Source organism: Heloderma suspectum, chromosome 14 (assembly GCF_057233095.1).
Source record: "Heloderma suspectum isolate Gila_16-S chromosome 14, 16-S_ref, whole genome shotgun sequence".
NCBI lineage: Eukaryota > Metazoa > Chordata > Lepidosauria > Squamata > Helodermatidae > Heloderma > Heloderma suspectum.
The window spans coordinates 3,874,628-3,899,701 of record NC_139471.1 but is presented as its reverse complement, the minus strand read 5'-3'; the positions used below and the strand labels follow the sequence as shown (position 1 = coordinate 3,899,701).

At 50.2% G+C, this 25,074-nt stretch overlaps 1 protein-coding gene across 6 annotated transcripts in view; it reads left to right on the top strand.

Annotated features, from left to right (window-relative positions):
* MIGA2 (mitoguardin 2) overlaps window positions 1-25,074 on the top strand; it is a 39,150-nt gene that overhangs the window by 2,200 nt on the left and 11,876 nt on the right. For 2 of the 6 annotated variants that reach the window (XM_084820915.1, XM_084820920.1), the window contains exons 2-12: window positions 4,686-4,920; window positions 5,641-5,851; window positions 7,346-7,458; window positions 14,773-14,890; window positions 15,832-15,965; window positions 16,822-16,936; window positions 18,747-18,850; window positions 20,434-20,549; window positions 21,452-21,524; window positions 22,366-22,452; window positions 23,281-23,379. In XM_084820915.1, coding sequence (XP_084677041.1) covers window positions 4,825-4,920; window positions 5,641-5,851; window positions 7,346-7,458; window positions 14,773-14,890; window positions 15,832-15,965; window positions 16,822-16,936; window positions 18,747-18,850; window positions 20,434-20,549; window positions 21,452-21,524; window positions 22,366-22,452; window positions 23,281-23,379 — 1,266 coding nt within the window. In that variant the 5' untranslated portion in view covers window positions 4,686-4,824. Of the gene's footprint in view, window positions 1-2,173; window positions 2,281-2,870; window positions 3,048-4,685; window positions 4,921-5,640; window positions 5,852-7,345; window positions 7,459-14,679; window positions 14,891-15,084; window positions 15,216-15,831; window positions 15,966-16,821; window positions 16,937-18,746; window positions 18,851-20,433; window positions 20,550-21,451; window positions 21,525-22,365; window positions 22,453-23,280; window positions 23,380-25,074 lie in introns of those variants that run through there. The other 4 variants (XM_084820916.1, XM_084820919.1, XM_084820917.1 and 1 more) reach the window with 4 other exon arrangements.

Below are 25,074 nucleotides of genomic sequence, written 5' to 3'. Positions count from 1 at the left end.
GGCAGGTGTCATTTGCATGACAAGTTCCACCTGCTAGAATTCTTCCTTCTGCACAACTATTAAAAGGTGCAAGGAACCTGGTCTTCTATGGTGCCTAGGAGATGGTGATCATGATTTTTCCACTTAAAAATCTGAGTCAAGGTTTACAACGGGGGTCCCCAAAGCTTTTGGGTTAGTGGGCACATCTGGAATTCTGAGAGTCTGTCCTGGGCATTCTCACAAAATGGCTGCTGCAGGGGGTGGGGCTTGCCCATTCACAAAACAGCTCCCATGGTGGGCATGGCCGGTCACTGAACGCTCATTTCCCAGAAGACAAACCGGTGTGGCGAAAAGTCATTTGTCAAAAACACTAAGTCCAAGCCAGAGGTGCAGTCTGAGCTCCAAAATGCAAAACCACTTATTTTGAACCCAAATAAAGATGGTGCTGGAGGGCGGCACTTCCTTTTGCAGCATGGCAGCCTCCCAATTTTTTAAAAGTGTAAGTTTTAGAAAAAACTTAACACATTAATTAACAATCAGGAGGGGCAGAGAGCATGGTGTGTTCCAAAAAAAGTGTCTGCGGGTATCATAGAATACCCATAGAAGGATTGGAAGGGGCGTATAAGACCATCGAGTCCGACCCCAAAGTATCATGTTGCTTTGCACACAGACATGATGCACAACAAAGAAGACTTGGGTTATGTGGAGAGGACAACGGTCCACTTGTAACAAAATGTTGTCCGCGTTCCGCCAAAACGAGAAACCAAAGAACCATGTCCTGCAAACTCCCACGCTGAGTGACGGAGAGTGACGCGCTGGCTTAATATGACTGGGACAGCTGACACACGCGCTTTTTTTTTGGCTTTTCTCAGCTGAGCAAAGGTTGCAGTTTGCTTGTCTATGCAGCACTTTAGAAGATGTGTTGCAGTTTTGAATTTATGCTGGAGCATTCTGCATATCAAGGCTTTTCTGGGAACATTAGAGGGTCCAGAATGGCAGTTTCTGACACTCCGGTCTTTTTTTCTTTTCTTTTTTTGCAACAATCGAGACCATCTCTTTGTCCTCTCTCTGTAACTATTGCCAGAAGAGTACACAACTTTCCCCACACCAGGCCAGAAAGAAGCAATCTGGTTTTATTTGATTTGAGGTCACACCCCGCCTTTCCACAGGTTCCCAGGAAGTTAAAATTGCAGTACAGTTTTAGTAAAAAAAAAAAAAAGTTAAAATTACAATAACTTGCAAGGTAACAACAACAGCCCAAGACACCTTTGCAAAATTAGCAAGGTTAGCAATCAAAGCTTTTCTTGGATGAAACTGATGATTTGGATCTTTTCCCCATCTGGCAGTTTGGGGACTGTTTGGGTTGCTCTGTTTTGCGCTGCTAGGTGGGCAAGGGACAGTGCGCGTCCCTGTTGTTTCTCCTGGATCTCTCCACAACTACCATCTAGTATCAGCTTAGTGAAGGCGGTAAGACACTCCCTTTCCCCTGCCTCTCCCCCCGCCTCCCAAAATTGGGCTGAAATGGCCCTTTGTGCTATTGGCCTCTTAGGTTGTTGTTTATACCATTTATTTTTTTAGAGTATTTTTATCCCATTCCTCGGCCAAAATGGTTCCCGGAGCAGTTTACAAATCAGAAAAAAGTAGACAGTCCCTGTTGCCCACAGGCTTACAATCTATACAGACACAACACACAAGGAAAAGGGGATGAGGAGGGAAGAGGAAAAAAATCAAGTCTTTCAGCAGGGCTGGTAGAATGATGGCCCTGCTTCCTCCTCTCATCTCCCTTAGCACAGCCTGTGAGAAGTCTCAGTCTCACAACCAACCTGTGCCTGGGGGCTCACATGACTGCTTGTCTATTCATGTAAATCCCTGCACACAGAAAAATAGCACATCAGGGAGAAAGCTAGACAAAGTCCTTCACCCTGAGAAACTAGCTTTCTATGTGCAGGAGCTAATAAAATAATAATAATAATAATAATAATAGAGCTTCGGCTATTAGGCAGTATAGAAATGTAATGAATAAATATATGGAGAAGCACTCCATCGTGGGAGCAGTCCATTGAGCTGCAAGCCAACTGCAATTGTACCCTCCCCCCCCGTGAGAACTATGCCTAAGAAGTGACCCTGACTTGTTTCTGTTTGTTTCTCTCGGTACTCGGGAGTCTTTATCTTTTGCTCCGGCCATTTGGAGGTCACGCTGAAGAATTTTGGTTCCTTTGCCTCTTAACAATTCAGCATAGCAATGCAGCGCTTTAGGTCGCGTTCTCTGGCGGCGGAAGGGACGGCGCTGCCCACGTTCCGGTTAGTACTGGGGTGCACAGCCGTTTTGGCCCCGTGTGACGGGGGAGGAAATGTGATCCCCCAGGCTTGTGATAGGGGTTACTCGTTCCTTGCTGCTGCTCCCGGCAACAGGAGAGCCATCTGCATCAGGGTTGCAAGGGGAGGGAATTCAGGGGCAGGGCACCTAGGGGATTCGGGGTCAGGGTTTTCTGAATCAGTGCAGTGGACTGGATGAGGGCCAGTAAACAGAGACTCAGTCCAGATAAGACAGAGGTACTGGTAGTGGCAGTTCTTTTGTCCGGATGCTGATCTTCAACTTACTCTGGAGGGGGTTGCACTCCCCATAAGGCAGGAGTGGGCAAGTTCAGAGGGTCCGGGCCCATTTTCCACACATGCATGTTTTAAACCTAAGGTTTTCATATTATGTCGAAAATATCAGATAGCTTTTATTAAACGATTTCTTCCCTTTCACTGATTCTTTCTGAGCATTTTTTCCTCTTCTGAAGCCTAAAGAATCAGATCCTAAAGGACAATATGTAGTTTTAATCAACTTACGGCAATTTCTCTCATCTGAAGTGCCATTATCATAACAGTTGTTTACACCATTGCAGACGTATTCAAGGGATATACACCTTCCATTATTGCAAGTAAACTCTGTGTGGGAGTCACAAGTTCGGAACAAGCAGCCCACCTCATCACTGTTGTCTCCACAGTCATTGTAGTGATCACAGCGATAAGCGTAGCGTACACACCGCCCATTGCCGCAGGTGAAAGCTGTCGGCTGACAGGTATGAAAAGCTGAAGGAGATAAACGTGGTGTTTTACTATGTTGTTGTTTTCTCTGGTTTTAAGTTTTGTTTGTCAACTACCCAGAGAGCTTCGGCTGCTCCTGCTGGTGGTATAGAAATTTAATAAGATAATTTCGGGGTGGTGGTGGTGCAATTAAGGCCTAATGGTGAGGGAGTGCATGTGGTCCCTGGGCCCCACAATGTACACCCTTAGGTGATGACGGCACAGCTAAACACTAGTGAAGCGGCCCGGGATGGTCTGGCAGGAACAACAATTAAGGCTCCTGTTAGATTTGGCCAGCATGGCTTTCCCTTTCCTGCTGGAGCCTCTGTTTGGCACCATGGCATACAAAAAAAGTAGTTTTGCAGCTGTCTGATCTAACATGCTCTAGAGGAGGGTGAGTGATTCTGGCTCAATGGAACCTCTGTGGTCAGAGGTAGTCTATCTTGGAATATCTGTTACGGGGAACCAACCAGAGGGAAGTATCGGTTGCCCTTCGTGTCTTGCTAGTGGGTTTTCTGGAGGCACCTGGTTGGCCGGATGTGGAGCTAGATAGGCATTTGGTCTGATCCAGCAAGGTGCTCTTATCCTGTCGTATAAGTGTCTTATATCCCAGGAGTGGGGAAGCATGTTAGCTCCAGTGGCAGGACTGATTGACTCTCCCATGGGACAGATGACTTCAGGGGGCTGGTGGGAGCGGGAGTGGCATGGAAGGGAATGCCCTTGTTATCTCCAACCACATATCGGAGATAACAAGGGAGTTCCTCTCCCCACCTCCTCCTCAAGCCCTTGGTAGCTTCCAGGCCAGGGGTGGGGCTTGGGGAGGGGAGGGGAGGGGGCAGGGCCCAGAGAGGAGTCCACACTCCTGTTGGTTGGATGGGGAACCTCCACGGGCCACATTAGGTCCACAGGACAGAGGTTCCTCATCCCTGCTGTACACAAACCATGATCTCATTCTCCATGTGTGGATCCTTATTTAGGCAAAATGGCCCCCCATCTGGTAGTCTCAGCTGTCTTGGGGGAATCACAGAGTTTGGAGAAGTACAAAAAATGTTTGGGGGGAGAAAAACGCCTAAAGGGGGCTGAGCATGCTGAGAGGTTTTGGAATGCTGGCTGATAGTTAAGAGGTGGGAAAGTAGAACCCCGGGTTGGGTGGAAATAGAATGGAATATTTTGGAAGAGGGCATGGCTGGCAGGAACCTGGACACTTGTGTTCATTCTAGCTGTTTATGAAAGCAACAAAGTGTCTTTTGTGGTTCACTCATTATAATTGTCTCGCTGTTTTATGCACAGGCTGTACAGAAGGAGATGAGAGGGGGAAGCGGGGCTGTTTTACCAGCTGCTGAAAGACGACTTCATTTTTTTCCTCTTCCCTCCCCATCCCTTTTTCCTTGCATGTCATGTCTTTTTTAAATTGTAAGCCTGCGGGCAGGGATGGTCTTGTTTCAGTGACTGTGTGTATGCCGCTGCAGGAGCCTTTTCGTGCTGAGGAGCGGGATAAAAATACTTTAAATAAATGTTTTCAAAGGTGCTCTAATGTGCTTTTTGATATGTGCTATGCAAATGGGTCCCACCTCTCCAAAATTAACTTTACTGTTAGTTGCATCTGCTTATCTTCTTCTGTACCTCTGCCCTAGGGAGGAAATTTCCTACTGAAGACAGATTGTAGCATCTTGAGGCACTCACTGAAGCAAACCTGGATTTCGGGGAGAACCTTGTAAGCTACAGCCCTTTGCCACACCAGGTTCCAGCAAGCGCCAAGAGCCTCTTTCTGAAATGGCGTTCCAAAGATCCGAAGGGATGTCCATCATCCAAGCTTTGGCTATGACTGTGGCGGAGATACCAGTGTTTCTTTACACAACGTTTGGTCAGGTAAAAAGAAAAGAAGCCACTTAGTAATATTCAGCATCTATAGAGTTAAGTTCATAGAGCCCAGGCGTTCAGAACCTGAGGCTCCCGGGCCAAATCTGGCCCTCCTGAGGTCACAGTCCTGCCCTCTGAGTATTGGTATTTTGGCTGGGAGGGAGGGGGAAATTGAAAGAGTTGCTTCCTGGCCCACCTAGTCGTCTTCTGTCCACGCAGACCTTTCCCCTTTGCTCACTTTTTCTCTCGTTCCACTCAAATCCTCTGGCCTTGCTATTTCTCTCCCCCAACCCCTTTCCTGCTCTCCCTTCCCTGTCCCTAGCCGCCTTCTTGCTGCAAAGCCAAGAGCCACTCTCCAGCACCATCTTTATTTGAGCTCAAATGGTTTTGTGCTTTGGAGCTCAGCCCCTGCCTCTGCCTTGAACTTTGGTTCTTGGGCAAGTGACTTTTCTTTTAGTCTCACCACTTTGCCTTCTGCAAAATGGTTGTTTTGTGGCAGCCATTGTGTGAGAGCATCCACGACACTCTGTCAAAATTCCAAATGTGCCCACTGACTCAAAAGAAAAAGTAGCCGGAACCCCCTAGAATAGAGCCACAGTCTGAGTCAGCGTCTGGTTTATTTAGAGAAGTGTTTCTGGGTTGTTGTCGCAAAACAAGGTAGTGATGCAGATATAAATGTGTCGCTGTTGGTGTTGTTTTGGTCATTCTCTCTCTTTTTCCCTTTTAAAGTCTGCCTTCTCTCAGCTGAGACTCACCCCGGGCCTACGCAAGGTGCTGTTCGCCACGGCTCTCGGGACGGTCGCCTTGGCCCTTGCGGCACACCAGCTGAAGCGCCGTCGCCGTCGGAAGAAGCAGCTTGCCCCGGAGAAGGCTGGTGCCAAGCCTGCAGGGGTTCCGGTCCCCATCTTGCCGACGCGGCGGGTCCCCTCCGTGAAAAAAGGTGCTTACGCTGTGCAAAGAGAGCAAGGTGTCATCTTCCTTATTATTATTAAAAATGCCTGTCGTTATGGCTGTTGGGGTGTGTGTGTGTGTGTGTGTGTATGGAGGCAGAACCCCTTGACACGGGTGTTGAACTGCCTGGGGGCCAAATTCAATTCCGGAGAAGCTCTCGGGGGCCGCACTCCAGTGAGAGGCAGAGCCAAAGGCAAAAAGAGGTGGGGGCCCAAATGCCAACCGGTTTTAGCTTTAGACTCTTACTGCTCATAACGAAGCCTTAGGAGAGAACGTTTCAGCCTTTTAGAATCAGGGAAAAACTGCACAAAAGGCGGGAAGTCACCACATGATTGGCAGTTTCGGGGGAAGGGGTGAGGTCATACCGAGAACCTCAGCGGGCCTCATTTGGCCTACAAGCCTGAGGTTCCACACCCCTGCTGTAATTCAAACACTGAACCCGGGGGGGTGTCGGTAGGTACATTGCCTGAGTAAACAAGCAATGCTGAAGACTAGACCGTCCTTCTTGGCCAAACATGACCCTCTTTCAGCTCGAGAACCAAATTCCATTTCAGAGAAGCTCTTGGGGGCCGCATTCCAGTGGTGGGTGTGGCCAAAGGCAAAAGGGGCAGGGCCAAAATTACCAGCCTATTGTAGATTACAGCTCTTCCAGCCAGTAACGAAAGCTTAGGAGGGGCATTTCAATATTTTTGAATGGGGAATGAACTGCACAAAAGCTGGGAAGCCACTGCAGGATTGATGGTTGGGTGAAGGGGCACTGCCAGGTGAAGGGCAGTGGTCATCCTAGGAGAGCATGGTCATCCTAGGAGGGCCAGATTTGGCCCTCGGTTGCCCACCCCCGCCACAGAGAGACATGTTGCGGTGGGGTGGCTTGAATATTTGGGCCCCTAAATCCACTCCCCAGTAACCTTCCAAAACAGTAGCTGGAGCAGGGCTGTTACAGAAGGTGAGATTTCTTGTGGCCAGGGGTGGCTCCAGTTTCTAGCCAGCCCGCAGCAATGTACCCTCTGAGGGGGACCGCTGTCTATCTGTCTATCTATTTCCAATGCTTCTGTTCCGCTTAAATATAATAAATGGTAATTAATATAATATTGTTAAGTGCTTCACAGTAGAATGAGGAAATATCATACAGTATAAAGTAATGAATCCTTAAGATACATTCAGTGAGGCCCCCACCAACTGCAGGTTACATAGCCGTGGCAGGCGGCCATTTTACTTCCCCACAATGCCCTGGAGCCTCTGCGATTGCATCGCCCCTGGGCATTGTGGGGCCGTGGCCATGGCCAAGTAAGCCTGCAGCCCAGGGAGGCCAGGCTGAGCGATGGTGCTGGCGTCACCGGAGGGTCCCGGCAGCAGGTTGTGGCCCAAGCGTAGGGGGCACAGCTGTTGTAGCTGCTACGCACCGGTGGTTTTTTCTCTCTCCCCCCGTTATTCTGTTTACACATTCCCTTGGCAATCGGACTTGGGTCCTCTCTTGTTTCAGGCTATTCCAGCAGGCGAGTGCAGAGTCCCAGCAGCAAAAGCAACGACACGCTGAGTGGCATCTCCTCCATCGATCCCAGCAAGCAGTCCAGCTCTTCGCACAGCCTGGCTTCGGTGAGGGCCTTGCCTCTCATGCCGCCGTGTGGGGCGGGGGCAAGGCTGAGAGCCCAGCCCCTCCCCTCTCTCCGGAGGGCCGACGTGTGCAGAAACGGCAACTGGTCTGCAGGCGGGAGCAGAGGTCATCTCTTCTCTTGGTGTTGCAAGCTCAGTTGACTCCGGTGCTGCTGTGCGGGTGGAGTTTGGGGCCCTTTGGATTGGGCCCTGAGACTGGGAGCTGGTCCCGTCCCTGTCCGTTTCTTTTCAAGCAGAGGATGGCTTCATATGGGAACGGGGTGGTGCTCAGAGGGTGTAGTTGGAGGAATCATAGAATCACAGAAAAGTAGGGTTGGAAGGGGCCTACAAGGCCATTGAGTCCAACCCCCTGCTCAGTGCAGAGATCCAAGTCAGAGCATCCCTGACAGGTGGCTGTCCAGCCCCGTCTTGAAGGAGGAGGAGAGGAGGGTTTTAAACCCACCTGCACCTGCAAGAGATGCTCTCTTCTCTCCTCCTTACCCACAGCTTACTGGTTAGAAATATTAGGGGCTACTATGTTTGCTTCTTATATTTTACATCCTTCCTTTCCTCCCAGGAGCTCAGGAGTGGCATGCATGGTTCTCTCTCCCACCCCAGTTTAATCCCCACAACAACCATGTAAGGCAGGTTAAGGCCTAAGGTCTCTTAAGGCACAATCTTATGCATGTTTAGGCAGAAAAAGGTCCTACAATCCCCAGCATGCTAGCTAGGAAATGCTGGGAGTTGTAGGACTTCTTTCTGTCTGAACATGCATAGGATTGCACCCTTTGTGAGGCTCACGGTGGGTGGGGATTTGAACCCAGGCCTCTCCCGGTCCTAGTCCGACATTCTTGCCAAGGTAAGGGGCATACCTTTTTCAAGGTCGTGGTGGCTTTTAATCTCAAAGGCTGACTTAATTAGGACAACTAAAATGATCAAGGGGCTGGAGCATCTCCCCTATGAAGGAAGGTTACAACAGCTGGGATTGTTTAGCTTAGAAGAAAGGCGAGTGAGGGGAGACACGATAGAGGTGAACGGAATTATGCATGATGTGGAGAAGGTGGAGAGGGAGACATTTTTCTCCCTCTCTTGTCATACTAGAACCCAACAAGGTCATCCCATGAAGCTGAATGGTGGGAGACTTGGGACAGAGCAAAGGAAGGGCTTCTTCACGCAGTGCAGGGTTAAGCCATGGAACTCGCTTCAACAAGACGTAGTGACGGCCACCCATTTGGGTGGCTTTCAGAGGGGATTGGGCAAATTCATGGAGGAGGAGAAGGCCATCAGTGGCTACTAGTCCTGATGGCTATATGCTCCTTCCAGTACCAGAGGCAGTGAGCCTATGTGCACCAGTGGCTGGGGAACATGGGTGGGAGGGCGCTGTTGCACCCATGTCCTTGGGTTCCTGGACGACAGCTGGTTGGCCACTGTGTGAACAGAATGCTGGACTGGATGGACCCTGGGTCTGATCCAGCAGGGCTCTTCTGATGTTCTTAATTATGCTGAGGCTGCTGCTGTGGCTGTTCCTCGCCCGCTCCCCTGGCCTGGCCTCCAGCTCTATGCATTGAGCTTTCTGTCCTTCTTTCCTTATCTGTGGGAGCTGCTGTCGTCTGCTGTATGCTGCCCTGATAAGCGACGGTAATCAGGTTTTGCAACCCATCCCTCCTTGGCCTTTTTCCTCAGTTAGATCAGCGCAGGCACAGTGGGGTGGCGCGGGGGGGAGATAGTGGAGGGTGGTCTTCTGTTGTTCGGACTGGATTTCTTCTCCAACCTGACCTACAAATGTCTCAGAGGAGAGGAAAGGCAACGCATGGGCTTCCATGCGGAGCGTTTTCCATTTGAGGCTCTCTGTAGCAGCTTTCCCCCACCCTGTTGCTCTCTGGATTTGGTGGAATACAGCTCCCGGCCAGCTGGGGATGATGGAAGTTGTAGTCCAACACATCCAGAGGGCACCACACTGGGGAAGGCTGTTCGAGGACATCATTTGGCATCTCGTAGCAAACAAATTCTCTCCTCGCCGCATGCTTGCGCACACACACATATAGGAGTCTGGTAAGCCAGAATCGAACAGAACAGTCCAGTGATGAAAATGGCCTAGTTCAAAGGTGACATCTGGTTAGCGACAGATCAGGCACTTGAACTTTATTTTTAAGACCCTGTCCTGCAGCTCCAGGAAGTCACTGGGAATTCAGTTATAAGGCTTTCACCTTTATTAGCCCGGCAACGAATATATCCATTAGATATATGCTCCAAACCGCATTCTGCATCTTTAAGAAGCCGAAGCTGAAACTGAAATGGGTTTTTGGTGGGGAGAGAGTTGAGGGGTTGTTTGTTTTGAGTTTTTAAAGAGTTTCCAGCCTTAGGGGGCTGGGTGGGCTTGTAGAGCAATCTCAGTAGCTATTGGCTGGCTGGAGGTTTCTGCGAGGCCGTGCCACTAAAATCATGAGAATCTGCATTTCTACATCCAGTGCTCCAGACTGGGTAATATGGGAGCTAGAGAGTCTGTCTCTGCTCCTAAATTGGACAAGGAGGAAGGTGCAGAATCGACTGGGAGCCGGTTTGTAGAGTGGCTTCTCCAAAGTTTTGAAGTAAGTTTTTTCTTGGGGGAGGACCTTCTAAATCCGGGGTGTGCCAAAAGTAGACCTGGATCTGCTGGTAGATTGCTGGACGATGATTTACAGTATATCAGCAAGGATTTCAGACTCCGAGTCATTTCAACAATAGCGACAACAAAGCGACACCCCCCCCCCCCAATTATACTGCTAAAATGAAAAAAAGCTTGGGGTAACCAGGAGTGGATTTTTGTGTGGAAGAGACTGTGTGCTCCGTTCAGTTCTGGTACTCACAACAAATTCCTGGGCTCAGGATTCTTTAATTCTGAGTGTCTTTCTTTTGCACCAGGCTCCAGTTGGTGGATCTTAGGGGTGATTCTTTTTTTTTAACTAGAGACCCCAAGTAGAACCCACAAGCCTGAAGTTTGCCTACCTATGTTCTAAATAGTTGTGCTTCTCTGTTATTTTTTTAAATTATTTTTTAGTCCGACTTGGGTTGAATCTCTCTCCACTTCCTTTTATCTTATGTTTTCTGGATGTTGGACAGGGGTTGGGGGAGACTTTTTCTCTTTACTGGGGATGGGAAAGCGCTCCTCCCCTCCCCGCAAGCTGGGATCACTCACACCCTGAGCCTGTATGTGTATTCTGTAATCAGAAGTAAATCCCAGTCCTGGGCCATGGAATCCACTTTGCAAATTACTGGAGCCTTGGAAAATAGAATAAGAAGTGGATTGGCAGCTGTGCTATGCGACAGTCTGCAGTTTTCACAAGGCTGGGATGATGACTTGCACCCCAGCCTAGTGCATGTTTACACAGGAGAAAGCCCTGTTGAGTTCAGTGGGATTCAATCCCATTTACTAGCTGGGATTGCAGCAGTCTCGCTGGGCTCAGTGGGGGCCTCCTCCCAGGTAAATGCAGATGGGATTGCAGCCATGAGTTTGCATGCAGAAATATGATACACGAAAGGGTTTACAGGTAGAGATAAGAGCTCCCTGATAGCCATGATAGTGCGGTCACTGAACTTGAGCCGGACATCCTCGAGAGTGAAGTCAAGTGGGCCTTAGGAAGCATTAGTAACAACAAAGCTAGTGGAGATGACAGTATTCCAGCCGAGCTATTTAAAATCCTAAAAGATGATGCTGTTAAAGTGCTGCATTCAATATGCCAACAAATCTGGAACACTCAACAGTGGCCACAAGACTGGAAAAGGTCAGTTTACATTCCAATTCCAAAGAAGGGCAACGCCAAAGAGTGTTCAAACTACCGCACCATTGCGCTCATTTCACATGCCAGCAAGGTGATGCTCAAAATCCTACAAGCTAGGCTTCAGCAGTATGCGAACCGAGAACTACTGGAAGTACAAGCTGGGTTTCGAAGAGGCAGAGGAACTAGAGATCAAATCGCCAACATTCGCTGCATCATGGAGAAAGCAAGAGAATTCCAGAAAAATGTCTATTTCTGCTTCATTGACTACGCTAAAGCCTTTGATTGTGTGGATCACTACAAACTGTGGCAAATTCTTAAAGTGATGGGAGTACCAGACCACCTTACCTGTCTCCTGAGAAACCTGTACGAGGGTCAAGAAGCAACAGTAAGAACCAGACATGGAAGAACCGATTGGTTCAAAATTGGGAAAGGAGTACGACAAGGCTGCATATTGTCACCCTGCTTATTTAACTTATATGCAGAGTACATCATGAGAAATGCCGGGTTGGATGAATCAGAGGTCGGAATTAAGATTGCCGGGAGAATTATCAACAACCTCCGATATGCAGACGATACCACCTTAATGGCAGAAAGCGAAGAGGATCTCAAGAGCCTCTTGTTGAGGGTGAAAGAGGAGAGTGCAAAAGCTGATTTGAAACTCAACATTAAAAAAACTAAGATCATGTCATCTGGCCCTATCACTTCCTGGCATATAGAAGGGAAGAAATGGAAGCAGTGACAGATTTTACTTTCTTGGGCTCCAAGATCACCGCAGATGGTGACTGTAGCCATGAAATTAAAAGACGCTTGCTCCTTGGGAGGAAAGCTATGGCCAACCTAGACAGCATAGTAAGAAGCAGAGACATCACCTTGCCGACAAAGGTCCGTCTAATCAAAGCTATGGTTTTCCCAGTAGTAATGTATGGCTGTGAGAGCTGGACTATAAGGAAGGCTGAGCGCCGAAGAATTGATGCTTTCGAACTGTGGTGCTGGAGAAGACTCTTACGAGTCCCCTGGACTGCAAGGAGGTCAAATCAGTCCATCCTAAAGGAAATCAACCCTGAGTGCTCATTGGAAGGACAGATAATGAAGCTGAAGCTCCAATATTTTGGCCACCTAATGCGAAGAGAAAACTCCCTGGAAAAGACCCTGATGCTGGGAAAGACTGAAGGCAAAAGGAGAAGGGGACGGCAGAGGATGAGATGGCTAGATAGCATCACGGATGCAATGAGTATGAACTTGAGCACGCTCCGGGAAAGAGCGCAGGACAGGAAGGCCTGGCGTGCTATGGTCCATGGGGTCACGAAGAGTCGGACACGACTGAACGACTGAACAACAACAATAAGAGCTCAAACACTTGAGTTGGTAAATCAGCGAGATCAACCTTGGAGTTGGAGAAGGTTCAGAGAAGGGTAACTAAAATGATCCGGGGGCTGGAGCAACACCCTTTTGAGGAAAGTTTACAGCATCTGGGACTGTTTAGCCTAGAAGAAAGGTGAGTGAGGGGAGACAGGATAGAGGTGTACAAAATTATGCCTGGTGTGGAGAAAGTGGAGAGGGAGACATTTTCCTCTCTCTCTCATAATGCTAGAACCCAGTGGGGTCACCCCATAAAGCTGATTGGTGGGAGACTGAGGATAGATCAAAGGAAGTTCTTCTTCACACAGGGCAGAGTGAAATTATGGAATTCTCTTCCACAGGATGTAGTGATGGCTACCAATTTTGGATGCCTTTGAAAGGGGATTGGACAAATTCATGGAAGATGAACAATGGCTACTAGTCCTGATGGCTATGTGCCACCTCCACTACCAGAGGCAGTGAGCCTGTGTACACCAGTTGCTGGGGAACATGGGTAGGAGGGTGCTGCTGTGCTCATACCCTGCTTGTGGGTCCCTGGTCGACAGCTGATTGGCCACTGTGTGAACAGAATGCTGGACAAGATGGTCCCTTGGTCTGATCCAGCAGGGCTCTTCTTACTTTCTTACATTCTAACCTTCTACAACCTCGTAGATGCATTGGCTTCCACAGGGCTTACTCTGGTAAGTGTAGCTGGACTGCAGCCACGTACAGGGTTTCCCCGAAAAAAAACACAAACCCTACCAGAGCGCCGCAGAGGTAATGAACAAAGATATTCACATCAGCGGCAGATAACAGAGTTCACAGAAGCAACTGTCTTACCCTGCCATGAGGCAGGAACAGGATGTACAAAGCCAAGCTTGCAACATCAGGGAGAAGAGAAGACCTCCGTTTTCTTCTGCAGATTGGCTGCCGTTTCTGCAAGCGTTTTGCGCTCAAATCCTTTTTCTCTACAGATCGGTTTGCTGAGGAACCCCTTCTGCATGAGTGGTTATGGTTGTGTGTGCCTGTCATTCATTCATTCCTCTCTATACTGCCCATTAGCCGAAGCTCTCTGGGGTGGTTTACAAGACAAAACTGAAAACCATCGAGAGCAACAAGAGAGTAAAGCATAATATAAAAACCACAAGTTTAAAACAGAATGAAACCAAAGGAGTAACCAAGATCAAAGCCAGCAGCAGGGCAAAGATCTAAAAACGCAGTTACATGGTTTTCGAAATGGAAGGGCTAAAAAGCCTGGGATAATAAAAAGGTCTTCAGTTGGCACCCCCCCCCCCGAATGTTGGCACCAGCTGAGCCTCTCTGGGAAGGGCCTTCCCCAATGGAGTGCCACCACTGAAAAGGCCCTCTCCTTAAAAGCCACCCACCTCAACTCATTCGGCGTGGGCACCTAGGGAATGGCCTTAGTTCATCTGCTTTATGGAATCTCAGCATCCTGGAACAGGGTGTGCAAATCACAGATCAGGATCTGCTGGCTCTGGGTGATTTGCAGAAGGTTGGCCAGGATTTCTGACTCAGTGTTTTAACAAGAGTTGATGCCTAGAACTTCTTCCCCTGGGCCTGTCCCCTCTGCCAGGGAGGGAAATGCTTCTATCTTCAGATCATCAGCTGATCTGAGAAACGCTCTTATCTCTGGTCGGCAGCTGATCAGAGAGAAGTGCTTTTCCCTGCAAAGCACTGAAAAAAAGCTCCCTGAAAAAATAGCACACACAGACACACCTATATCTAAAGTTTGGAGTAGTTCCCTCTGAATAGCCATGCTGAGGTTTGCCCTGCTTCCTTGTGAGTAGACATGATGCCCATGCTTCTGAGTAGAAGTATGATTTGAAAGTGCTGCTTAAACCACAGTTTCCCAGCTTGGAGGTAATGACAAACGTTAACTTTACAAACCTGGGAAAGATCGTGTTAAGCTGCAAGAGAGAAGGGAGGAGGAACTCGCTTCTGAGTAGATATGTGCGCTGAGAGATTGTTATATCTGAACTGGTCTGTAAGTGGCATCGCATGCTAAGTTTCCCTCTTTGTTTGGATTTGAGCCAGTGCAAAGGGGGCAGGGACTGTGGGGAAAATGTCACCCAAATCTAAAAAACCTCTAATCTGGAGTCTACTCCAGTTGCAGACTTGCCCCACACTGTACAGTTGGGCTGTCTTTCTCCTGGTACGCTTGAGGGCCTTGATGGTTCTTTCTGCTGTTCTCGCATGCTAGATGGTGGCTGCAAACTCCTCCAGCCCGACACCGGCTTCTGCCACACCCTGGGAGGCCCGGCTTTTGGAAGACCCTGGAGCTGCCGGGGACTGCTGTGCGGAAAACCTCTACTTTCAAGGTAAGGGATTGCAAACCTTTGAATGTGGAAGTGCCTTTCGTGTGATGGTGTAGTGCAGACTATCCTCATGACGGTCGGTCGCTAGAGCTGTGCCCCCCAAGAAGGGTCCAAAGCTGCCAGCGTTTTCATCTCCACCAGCAGCAGCTCTTTTGTAAAGCTAATGGGTATTAACAGCCAATACTTTGCATTACAAGGAGGAACAAGTTATTGTTGCTGGGGAAATTCATTCCCACCCCCAGCTACTGTGAGGATTGCAGCAGAACAGGAAAGCATGAGGGGGTGGCAGAGGACATCACCCTCGCTAATCGAAGCCATCATTGCTATGGTGAGCCGATTAACATATCTGGTTTAAAACAAAACAAAAACCCTTTGTCCTTATTCAGATTGCAGAAATACAGCTGAAGCTTTTGGTTCATTGTCCTTCCGCAATTTTGCATTAAGACAAACGTGTTGTCTTGGTTTGTTCCAGCCTGGCGCCTCCCAGTGATGTTGGACTACAACTCCCATCACCCCAGCCAACCAGGCAAGTGGGCCTGCTCTCTGGCTGATGGGAATTGTAGTCCAGTACATCTGGTGGGTTGCGGGGAGGCTGGCATGGCAGCTGCACCAATATATTGCTCCATGAAATTGTGCTGGAGGATGGACCTCTCTTCCGGTGATGGTTTCGTGCAACGGTATTTAAGGGGCAGAACAACAGGCTGGAATTTAGGTGCTCTTGCGAGGGCGTCAGAGGGCATCATTCCCGTGTGAAAGTGTGATGTTCTTGGACCCCGATCCTGGAAGCACTCGCTTCCACTGCTTCTTGTTGACTCTTGTGGGAAGGGACAGGCGCAAGGTGGGAAGTGTAGGCGGTGTCAAGAGAAGAAAGGCTCTCCTCCTGGGCTTCCGTTTCCTTTGACTGTAAGCAACTGTGTGGCTTTGGACCTTTCTTGCTTTGGCAGGGATGGAGCTGTTTGAGGAGGCCTTGCAGAAGTGGGAGCAGGCCCTGACAATCCGGCAGAGGGATCACGCCACCCCCTCCGTCACCTGGGACAGCCCTAAAGAAGCAGAATTGCTGCTGCAAGATCTCCCGGAGGTCAGGACTAGCTCTGTGACTGAGCAGGAGGACACGAGGCCAGAGTCCGAGGCCTGCACCCAGAGCTTTGGCGGGTGCATTCAAGGCGACATGAGAACTTTTCCCTCCCTGCCCTCCCTGGCTTAGAGCCACAGATCCCTCTCCTCTCCGCCTATTCTTTGTCATGATTGTCCTTCCCCTCTCATGCTCTTCCTATCCTTCTCCTCTTCAGAACAGGGGTGTTGAACCTCAGGCCAAACCCGGCCCAATCCAGCCCTCTGGGGTTCCCCAGGATGCCACACCCCCTCCCCTTCGCCCCACCCCCTTTCCTTCAACCGCCAGTTGGTGGTTTCCCAGGTTTCGCGCAGTTTTCTTCCCATTCTAAAAGGTCGAAATGCTTCTCCTAAGGCTGAGTTACTCTCAGGAAGAGCTTTAAGCTACAGCGTGCCAGTATTTTGGCCCCACCCACCACTGGAATGTGGCCCCCGAGAGGTTCTCCGAAATGGGATTTGGCCCTCAGGCGGGAAGAGGTTCAATACCCCTGATATGGTTAAGTGATTGGGAATCAGAAACCCTTGTCTGTCAACTGCAAATCATCCTGCAATCGGTCAGTAGATGTTGATCTGCCTTCTGCCCGCCCTGATGGCAAAGCACCATTACCCCATAAAACACACCCGCTCCTCTCTCCTCTTCAAGGGGAAGGTCTGTTGTGGGCAGACTCATAGGGTCCTCCGTTGCTGTTCTTCATGAGGAACCCAGCATACCGCAGAACAAAGTTCGAAAACCGCCCAGCTGGGGTAGATCACAAAGCCTTGTCCAGGCAGGGTAATGATGGGCATGATCCAATTAGTGCTGTGCGTCTGTCTGTTTTAAACAGGAGTCCCAGAAAAGAGAGTTTGCAGAGAAGCTGGAATCCCTCTTGAACCGGGCGTATAACCTCCAGGAAGAGTTCGGCTCCAGCCTTCCTGCCGACAGCATGCTGGTAGGCCTGGGTGAGTGGGGCCGAGAGCTGGTTGTGAAGTAAAGGCAGAACTGAAGTAAAGGCTGTGAAGTAAAGGCAGAACTGACATCCAGAGTGTCGCGGGCTACTGCAGGGGTGCAGAACTGCTTTCATCCCGAGGGCCAGATTTGATCCCGGAGAAGCTCTCGGGGGCCACCGTCCAGTGGCGTGTGGGGCCAAAACACCCAATTTACCAGCGCATTTTAGCTTCAAGCTCTTGCGGCTGGTAACAAAGCCTTCGGAGAGGCGTTTTGACCTTTTAGAATTGGGGAAAAACAGTACAAAAGCTGGGAAACCACCAAACAACCAGCAGTTGGTTGGGGAGAAGGGAGTGGGGCCATCTGGGGATGAGTCCCAAGGCCAGACTGGGACTTGAAGAGGGCCCCACGGGCCTAAGGTTCCCTACCCCTGGGCTCTGTCTTGACGTTACACATGTCAAACAGGGGTGGGCAACTTGTGGCCCTCCAGATGTTTTCCCCTGCAACTGCCATCAGCCCTAGCCAGCGTAGCCCATGGCAAGGGGTAATGGGAGTTGTTGGCCAAAACGTCTGGAGGGCCATGAATGGCCCACCTCTGATATAAAAGGTCCCAGGTTCCATCCCTGCCTTCTTCAGATAAAGCCTCTGCACGAATTCTCTTACCAAAAAAACCCCCCATCCTGGCAAACAAAATACACCACCCTGGGCTGGATGCACCCAGTGGTCTGACTCAGCATGGCCACCTCGTCTGGTATATTTATTCATTTATTTATTGGGACATTTCTGTACCGCCCTTCAGCCAAAATGGCTCCTTGGCCGGTTTGCGAAAGAAATACGTCAGTACAGCAAAGAAAACGTTTCTGAAATGGTGCACAAGGTCGTTCCCAACAGCCAGGCGAAGAATTTCTAACCAAGCTAACAGAGCCCCACCTTTAGGGGCGAGGAAGGTGGCTGGCGCCCTGGAACAGGGCCTTTTCTTTAGTGGCCTCTTGGCGGTGGGAATTGCTCCCCTAGAGAGCTTTGCCAGGCTCCAGGTGAAAATGTTGCCTCGCTCCCAGGCATTTAGACTTACTATTGATGATTTAAGCTGTGCCTTTCATGTCCATCAGAGGTGCGCAATGTCTTTGGCCCTGGGGGCCCCATCAGGCGGCAGCAGGGGGACACACGCTCGCAAGTTTGGGGATCCCAGAGATGGGAGATAAGGAAGTTGTTCCATTGCTAGCATGGGAAACCCCTGCAGCAGATGCAGGGGGGTGGGTTCTGTTGGGCCGCCAGAAATAGCTTGTTGGGCACCCCTGATGTATACTGTGCTTTACAAAGAAGAGAGTTGACAGCTCTCTTGTCGCTAGGAGCTTACAATCTCAAAACAGACACAAGGAAACAGCAGAGGGATGCAAGGGGGACGGGGGCACAAATGGAGGCGGTGTCAGCGGGGCTGTATCCCAAATTACAGTCCTACTTAGAGTAGATCCGTTGAATGGGGCGTGATTTAGTCATGACTAAGTGGTCCCAGTCGTCTCAATGGATGTACTGTAATTAAAGCTAGCACTGGATACAACCCAGGGAAAGGATATGCAACTAAAGTTGCAAACCTATACACCCTTACCTGGGAGTAAGTCCCAACGAACTCAGTGGGGCTTACTGCTGAGTAGACATGTATTGGATTGCACTGTAATTCAGTTATACCTATTTTGGCGAAGTTATGATAAGATATTGGTTGTTCCAAAGGTTCCCTGTTTGTGAGGAACTCAGCTAGTTGGGTCCGGTGCGGTTTGTCACACCAGCAGACCTATTATTCCACCCCGTTTTTTCTGTCATTGCCAGAGAGAGCCCTTATGCTCCCCCTGACCGAGGAGTCTCTGAGACTTCGGGCTGACGACGAAGAAGACAGCTTGACCTCCGAGGACTCCTTCTTCTCTGCGGCTGAGGTGACTCTGACTCTGTGACGATGGAAGTTGCTTCCTGAAGGGACTCCTTTCTACACTGGCTCGTCCGCCACAGAAAATGTCCTGTTGTGGAAACCCAGCACGTTTCTGAGAATCACAGGGTCTGTAACCCTTTTTGGGTTGGTGGACGCATTTGGAATTTTGAGAGAGCATTGTGGGTGCTCTCACAAAATGGTTGCGCTGGGGGGTGGGACTTGCCCATTCATAAAATGGCTGCCTCAGTTGGCATGGCTGGTCACAAAATGCTAATTTCCCTGAAAGAAAACAGGTGAGGCGAAAAGAAAAGTAATTCATTTCCCAGAAGGAAGAACTCAAACCTATACAGGAGGAACAGAATATCTATTCGCAACAGCCATCACTGATGACTTTGTGCAATCTCACCCACTTTGCTATGCTATATGGGTGGGAGACCTGCTCTAAATTGAGCCCTAAATGGATGAAACCAAATTTGCAGAACTAGAACTAGAATTTTTTTCCAGCAATCTCCTGCTGGAGTTACCTTTTTGAAGTTCGTTTGTGGAAGAATGGTGACTTTCTGGTCGGCAGCGGAGTGTCCTGGGAGAGGAAAATGTTCCCTCATTGGTTTCGAATTGTTGCCGTTTTTTATAATGTTGTGTCCCGTTTGTATTCTTTGGTGAGTACAGACTGACCTGTTAAGTCCTGTGTACACAGAAAAAGAGGTGGTTTGGCAGGGAAAGGCATATGTCATATTGGGGGGGGGGGGAATTAGCAGCTAAAAGAGCGCCTTTGCAATAGGACTGCCTGGCCTCCCTGGGACAAAACAAAGTCAGATGGCCTTTTCGGAATGCTCCTTTTCTTCCTCTGCCTGGGAGGAAGCTGTGCCAGAGCAGGGCTGTGTAGTCCCACAGTGCTCAGAGAGGAAAGCAGACGCTAGAGCATGAGTGCAGAACATCAAGCCCACATGGGGACCAAATCTGATCCATTTGGGACCCCAGTGTGGGTCTCCGGGGTTGTGCAGATGGCCATGTCCTACTCCCCTGATTGCTGATTGGTTTTTCCCCATTCTAAAAGGTCGAAATGCCTCTCACTAAGGCTTAGTTACTGGCAGGAAGGGTTTTAAGCTACAATATGCTTGCATTTTTGGCCTCCCTCTGTTTTGCTTGCGGCCCTGCCCCTTTTCCCTTCAGCCCTGCCCATTGCTGCAGTGTGGCCCCCGAGACCCTCTCTGAAATGGGGTTCGGCCATCTGGCAGAACGAAGGTTCAGCACCCCTGATTTAAAGGTTCAAAGTCGCACCTTGAATTGGGCTTGTGAACAAGCTGGCAACCAGCGCAGCTGGCATGAAATGGGCTGGATATGTGCCTGCCTCCCAACACCCTTAGGAAGCATGCCACAGAATTTGCCCCCAGTTGAAGCTCCTAAGTAATCTTCGAGGGCAGCCCCGCGTAGAGCACACTGCAGTAGTCTAGCCTGGAAGTTACAGAAGCATGGATCAGCATGGAGAAGTTTGACCTGGTCACAACCACGTTGCTCAGTATGGCCCAAGTCTTTGGAACTGCTGGCATTAAGGCTACAGGCCTCTCTTGCTTTTTGCCTTTGGCACAGCTCTTTGACTCCTTGCAAATCAGGGAAACGCCATTCCCGCTCTCCAAGCCAGCTGCTGCCTATGAAGAAGCCTTACAGCTGGTGAAAGAAGGAAGGATTTCATGCAGGACTTTCCGGTGAGTGAGGGGGCAGCAGCATCTGGATCTGGGCCAGCGGGCTTGGTAGCTCCTGTTGCTCTAACGCTGTTGAAGCGACGTCAGTGCGGACTTGATCCGTGTCAGGACGGGAGGCCACTGGGAGCCCCAGTTAGGTTGCTCTGATCTCCTTTACACTTAATTTTTTTTTATTACATTTCTGTACCACCCAGTAGCCAAAGCTCTCTGTGCAGATCACAACAATTAAATGTTCACAGCACCGTGAGCCTGTTGGTAGTGTCAGCCCTAACTGAATGCAACGCCAGAGGGGTCTGGTAAGCAAATAAACCAGGGGTGGACAACACTCAGGCCACATACGGCCCCCGGCCTTTTTTGTGGCCCCAGCAGCCCACCCACTGCTGCCAAATTTGCTGGACGATGGTGGCAAAAGAGCCACAATTTTATTTTCAAGCAAGGCATATGGGTGTGCAGTTTTGCTTCCAAACAAGGTATGCATCCTCTGCACGTCTTGTTTTCAAGTGAAATGGCCGCTTTTTTGCCACCCTGTCGCCATATTTAGACAGCTCAACGGTGGGAGGCAGGGGTATGGCCCTCAATGGGGTCCCAAGGGGCAGTGCAGACCCCTGATCCCCGAAGGTCCTCCCCTGGAATAAAGGCTTGGGCAGGGGTGGGTTGAACATGGAAGAATCTGTGCTGCCTACCAGGCCAAGGCACTTCTTGTGATCGCTTTGTGGAATCCTTCCTCCTCCTTGTGGGCGTGGAAGGGAAATGATATGAGAACGGTCGTGCTGCTTTCAAGCCCTAAGTTGCTGTAGAAGTGCTTCAGAATCAGCATTTGACTGTTGAAGGCCTTGGGACATGGGGCTGATGTGCGTTGCTGGAGTGTGCGAACACCCTGTTTTCTCTTTCTCCTCGTCTTCTAGAACAGAGCTTCTTGGCTGCTACAATGACCATGACTTCCTGGCAAAGCTGCACTGTGTCCGACAAGCTTTTCAGGTAGATCCCTTTGGATTCCTCCCAACTGTGTCGGCCCTACGCCTGGAGGGGAAGGATCGTAGCTTAGCAGTGGTGCTCATGCAGCTGCTGTATGTACCCTTCCCTGGCCGGACTGCCGTGCCTGATCCTGGGACAACAGAACGTTGAGTGATTTGAGGTGGGACCCTCAGGGTTCGTGGGTTGTTTTGCCAGGCTCCAGAGGCAGCGGTCAAAACCCCCAGCCACTTTATATGCCAGTGCTGCAGGGCCGCAAAGGCATTTGGGCTGCAGGGAGGGAGCGGGGAAAGGAGGAGAGAAACCCACAAGCCAGGGACTGAGAAAACAAACCGTGGTTTGTTAGATCGTCTGCCAGACGATTAAACAAACCATGGTAGGGCAACAAACCATGGTTTAAATAAACCATGGGTTAGCATGCAGTGCAAACCAGGCCAGTATGAGGCTGCTTCCAATGTTCCTAATCTCTGGCATCTCCAGTAGAAAAGGGTTGGAAAGGACCCTTCCCTTTCTGAATTACCGTAGAGCCCCTGCTAGACAGAGTAGACCGTCCTGGATGGACAAATAGTCCATGAGAGCCCTGCTGGATCAGACCAAAGGCTTGCCTGGCCCAGGGTTCTATCCATGCAGTGGCCAAGCCTGTGGGAAGCCCACAAGCAGGGCACGAGTGCAACAGCACCCTCCAGCAGTGGTCTAGAGAGGCATGCTGCCTCTGATAACTGGGTACTCCGCTACTCTGCCCGAGTTGAAGGCGTCTCACTATCTTTGATGGCTTCCCGGGATGGCTCTGGTGTCTTCTTCCCTGTCCATGCCAAGAGTTTTTTTTCCCCCGCTGGTCTCTCCTCAGGAGCTTCTTCAATTGGACAGCAACCAGTCATTTTTCGGGGAGGTGGGGAAACAGATGATGATGGGGCTGATCACCAAGGCCGAGAAGGTAAGAGGCCCTGTTGCAGGGAGAGGCAGCTTAGCGGTCGCTCGTCAGGCAAAAGCTTTCTTCGCTGGCATTCCGAGCAGGTGCACTGGCTGGGTTAGCTGCCCTTTCAGTGTTGTTTTCCCACAATACCCCATGCTGATGCTCTATCAGGGGCATTGTGGGAAATTTAAATGGCAGCTAGAGCGCTGCGTGAGGAGGGTGGGAATCTAAAGGGGAGCCCAGAGCAGGTGTCTGTGCCGTTGGGGGCTGCGCAGAGCACTGCCATTGCCCGCCACTCCTGCCAAGTAGGCCTACCAGGACCCACCCCCGCCCACCAAGGTGTACAATGCTGAGGGCCACCTCACGTGTTGGATTGGCCCCAATTGAGCCCTTCCGCCCTTTGTGATGTTAAGGCAGGGGTGCTGAATGTTGTTCTGTACGGGGGCCAAATTCTGTTCTGGAGGAGCTCTTGCGGGCCACATTGCAGTGGTGCGTGGGGTTTAAGGCAAAAATGCCAGCATATTTCAGCTTAGTGCCAGTAACTAAGCCTTACAAGAAGCATTTCAACTTTTAAGAATAGGAGTGGGGACCACACAAAAGCTAGGACATCAAGAAACAGTTGGTGGTTGTGGGAAAGGGTGGGGATCAGGGGAAAAGAGGTGCAGCCATCTGAGGAGCCCAAGCGGGCAAGATTCGGACCGTGGACCCGAGGTTCAACACCACTGCGTTAAGGCAACTCAGCAAGCTGCTGCCAAAGGCTTAACTGCCGCTCTTACGAAACCCCGCGGCGCATCCCAGTATCGACTTTGCTAGCAGCAACGAAATCGGCTCCCTTATCTTCCCCGCCAGAACACCAAGGGCTTCCTCGAAAGCTACAGTGAGATGCTGCGCTACACACTGAGGCAGGAGACCTGGCCGACAACGCAGAAGGAGCTGGAGGGACGCGGGGTTTGTGGAGTTTCTTTTCTCTTTGAAATGACAGGCTGTGAAGGAGCGTTGAGGCTAACCCCAACGTCCCTGCAAGGTAGGACAGGCCAAACCTGGCCTCAAGCCCCCCAACACACCCAGTAACCTCCCTCTCTTGCCAAGAGGCACTGAATTTAGCACTGAGGTTGGGCAGAAAGGAGCACACTCACGTGGCGCTGAATAACTGCTTATTAAATGGAAAAGGGAAAAGGGAGGCAGGGAACGGGAGAACTAGAGGTGGTAGGTTGTACATAGAATTACAAAGCTGAAAACTTGCAAGGAAAACTAAAGTGTATACAGAGAGCCTTTATATCACACCCCCAAGCAAAATAACCAAACTGGCTAGCCTGTCTGTCCACGTACCAAGGTATGGGCCTCCCACGATAGTGCCCAGGCGGCAGCAGGTCCAAGACCACCATGACGAAGGGAGACACCCCACCCCTCCCTCAACCTCCTTTTAAGGCCCAGCCCCAGACACCCTGGGCAGATTTTCCTTTAGCCAAGCTCCAGCTCAGGACCACCTTCGTCCAGAAGAGGTAGGATCTTCCCACCAAGGCCAGATGTTACCTGTTTCCCAATTAACAGGGACTGAGCCTGGCCTTGAGCAACAGGGCCAAGGAGTTGGCAAATAACATGCTATTCCAGGTGGGTGCCTGGGACGGGACGCCCAGGCCTGGTCTCCTGGTGGGAAACAGGCCATTATCCTTGACATAGGCGCTTTCAGGTGGTCCGGCCCTGGAGAAACGCTGCAGGTGGACTGGTGGTTGCGTAAGACAGGTGTGGGCAGAAGGTAAATCTCCAGATGTTGTTTTGACTTCATCTCCCAGCATCCCGTTGGCCATGCTGGCAGGAGCTTGTGGGAGTTGAAGTCCGAAACATCTCGAGATCTACCTTCTGTCCACCCCTACTGTACTGGACCCCGTGCGTTGTTGTAGTTAACATGGAACTTTCTATTGAGCGTAAAATACAGCATCCGGAGAATCTTGGCTTCTTGTTGTTGTTGTTGTTCAGTCGTTCAGTCGTGTCCGACTCTTCGTGACCCCATGGACCATAGCACGCCAGGCTTTCCTGTCCTGCGCTCTCTCCCGGAGCATACTCAAGTCCATATTCACTGCATCCGTGATGCTATCTAGCCATCTCATCCTCTGCCATCCTCTTCTCCTTTTGCCTTCAGTCTTTCCCAGCATCAGGGTCTTTTCCAGGGAGTTTTCTCTTCGCATTTGGTGGCCAAAATATTTGAGCTTCAGCTTCATTATCTGTCCTTCCAATGAGCACTCAGGGTTGATTTCCTTTAGGATTGACTGATTTGACCTCTTTGCAGTCCAGGGGACTCGTGAGAGTCTTCTCCAGCACCACAGTTCGAAAGCATCGATTCTTCGGCGCGCAGCCTTCCTTATAGTCCAGCTCTCACAGCCATACGTTACTACTGGGAAAACCATAGCTTTGATTAGACGGACCTTTGTCGGCAAGGTGATGTCTCTGCTTCTTACTATGCTGTCTAGGTGTGCCATAGCTTTCCTCCCAAGGAGCAAGCGTCTTTTAATTTCATGGCTACAGTCACCATCTGCGGTGATCTTGGAGCCCAAGAAAATAACCTCTGTCACTGCTTCCATTTCTTCCCCTTCTATATGGCAGGAAGTGATGGGGCCAGATGCCATGATCTTTGTTTTTTTAATG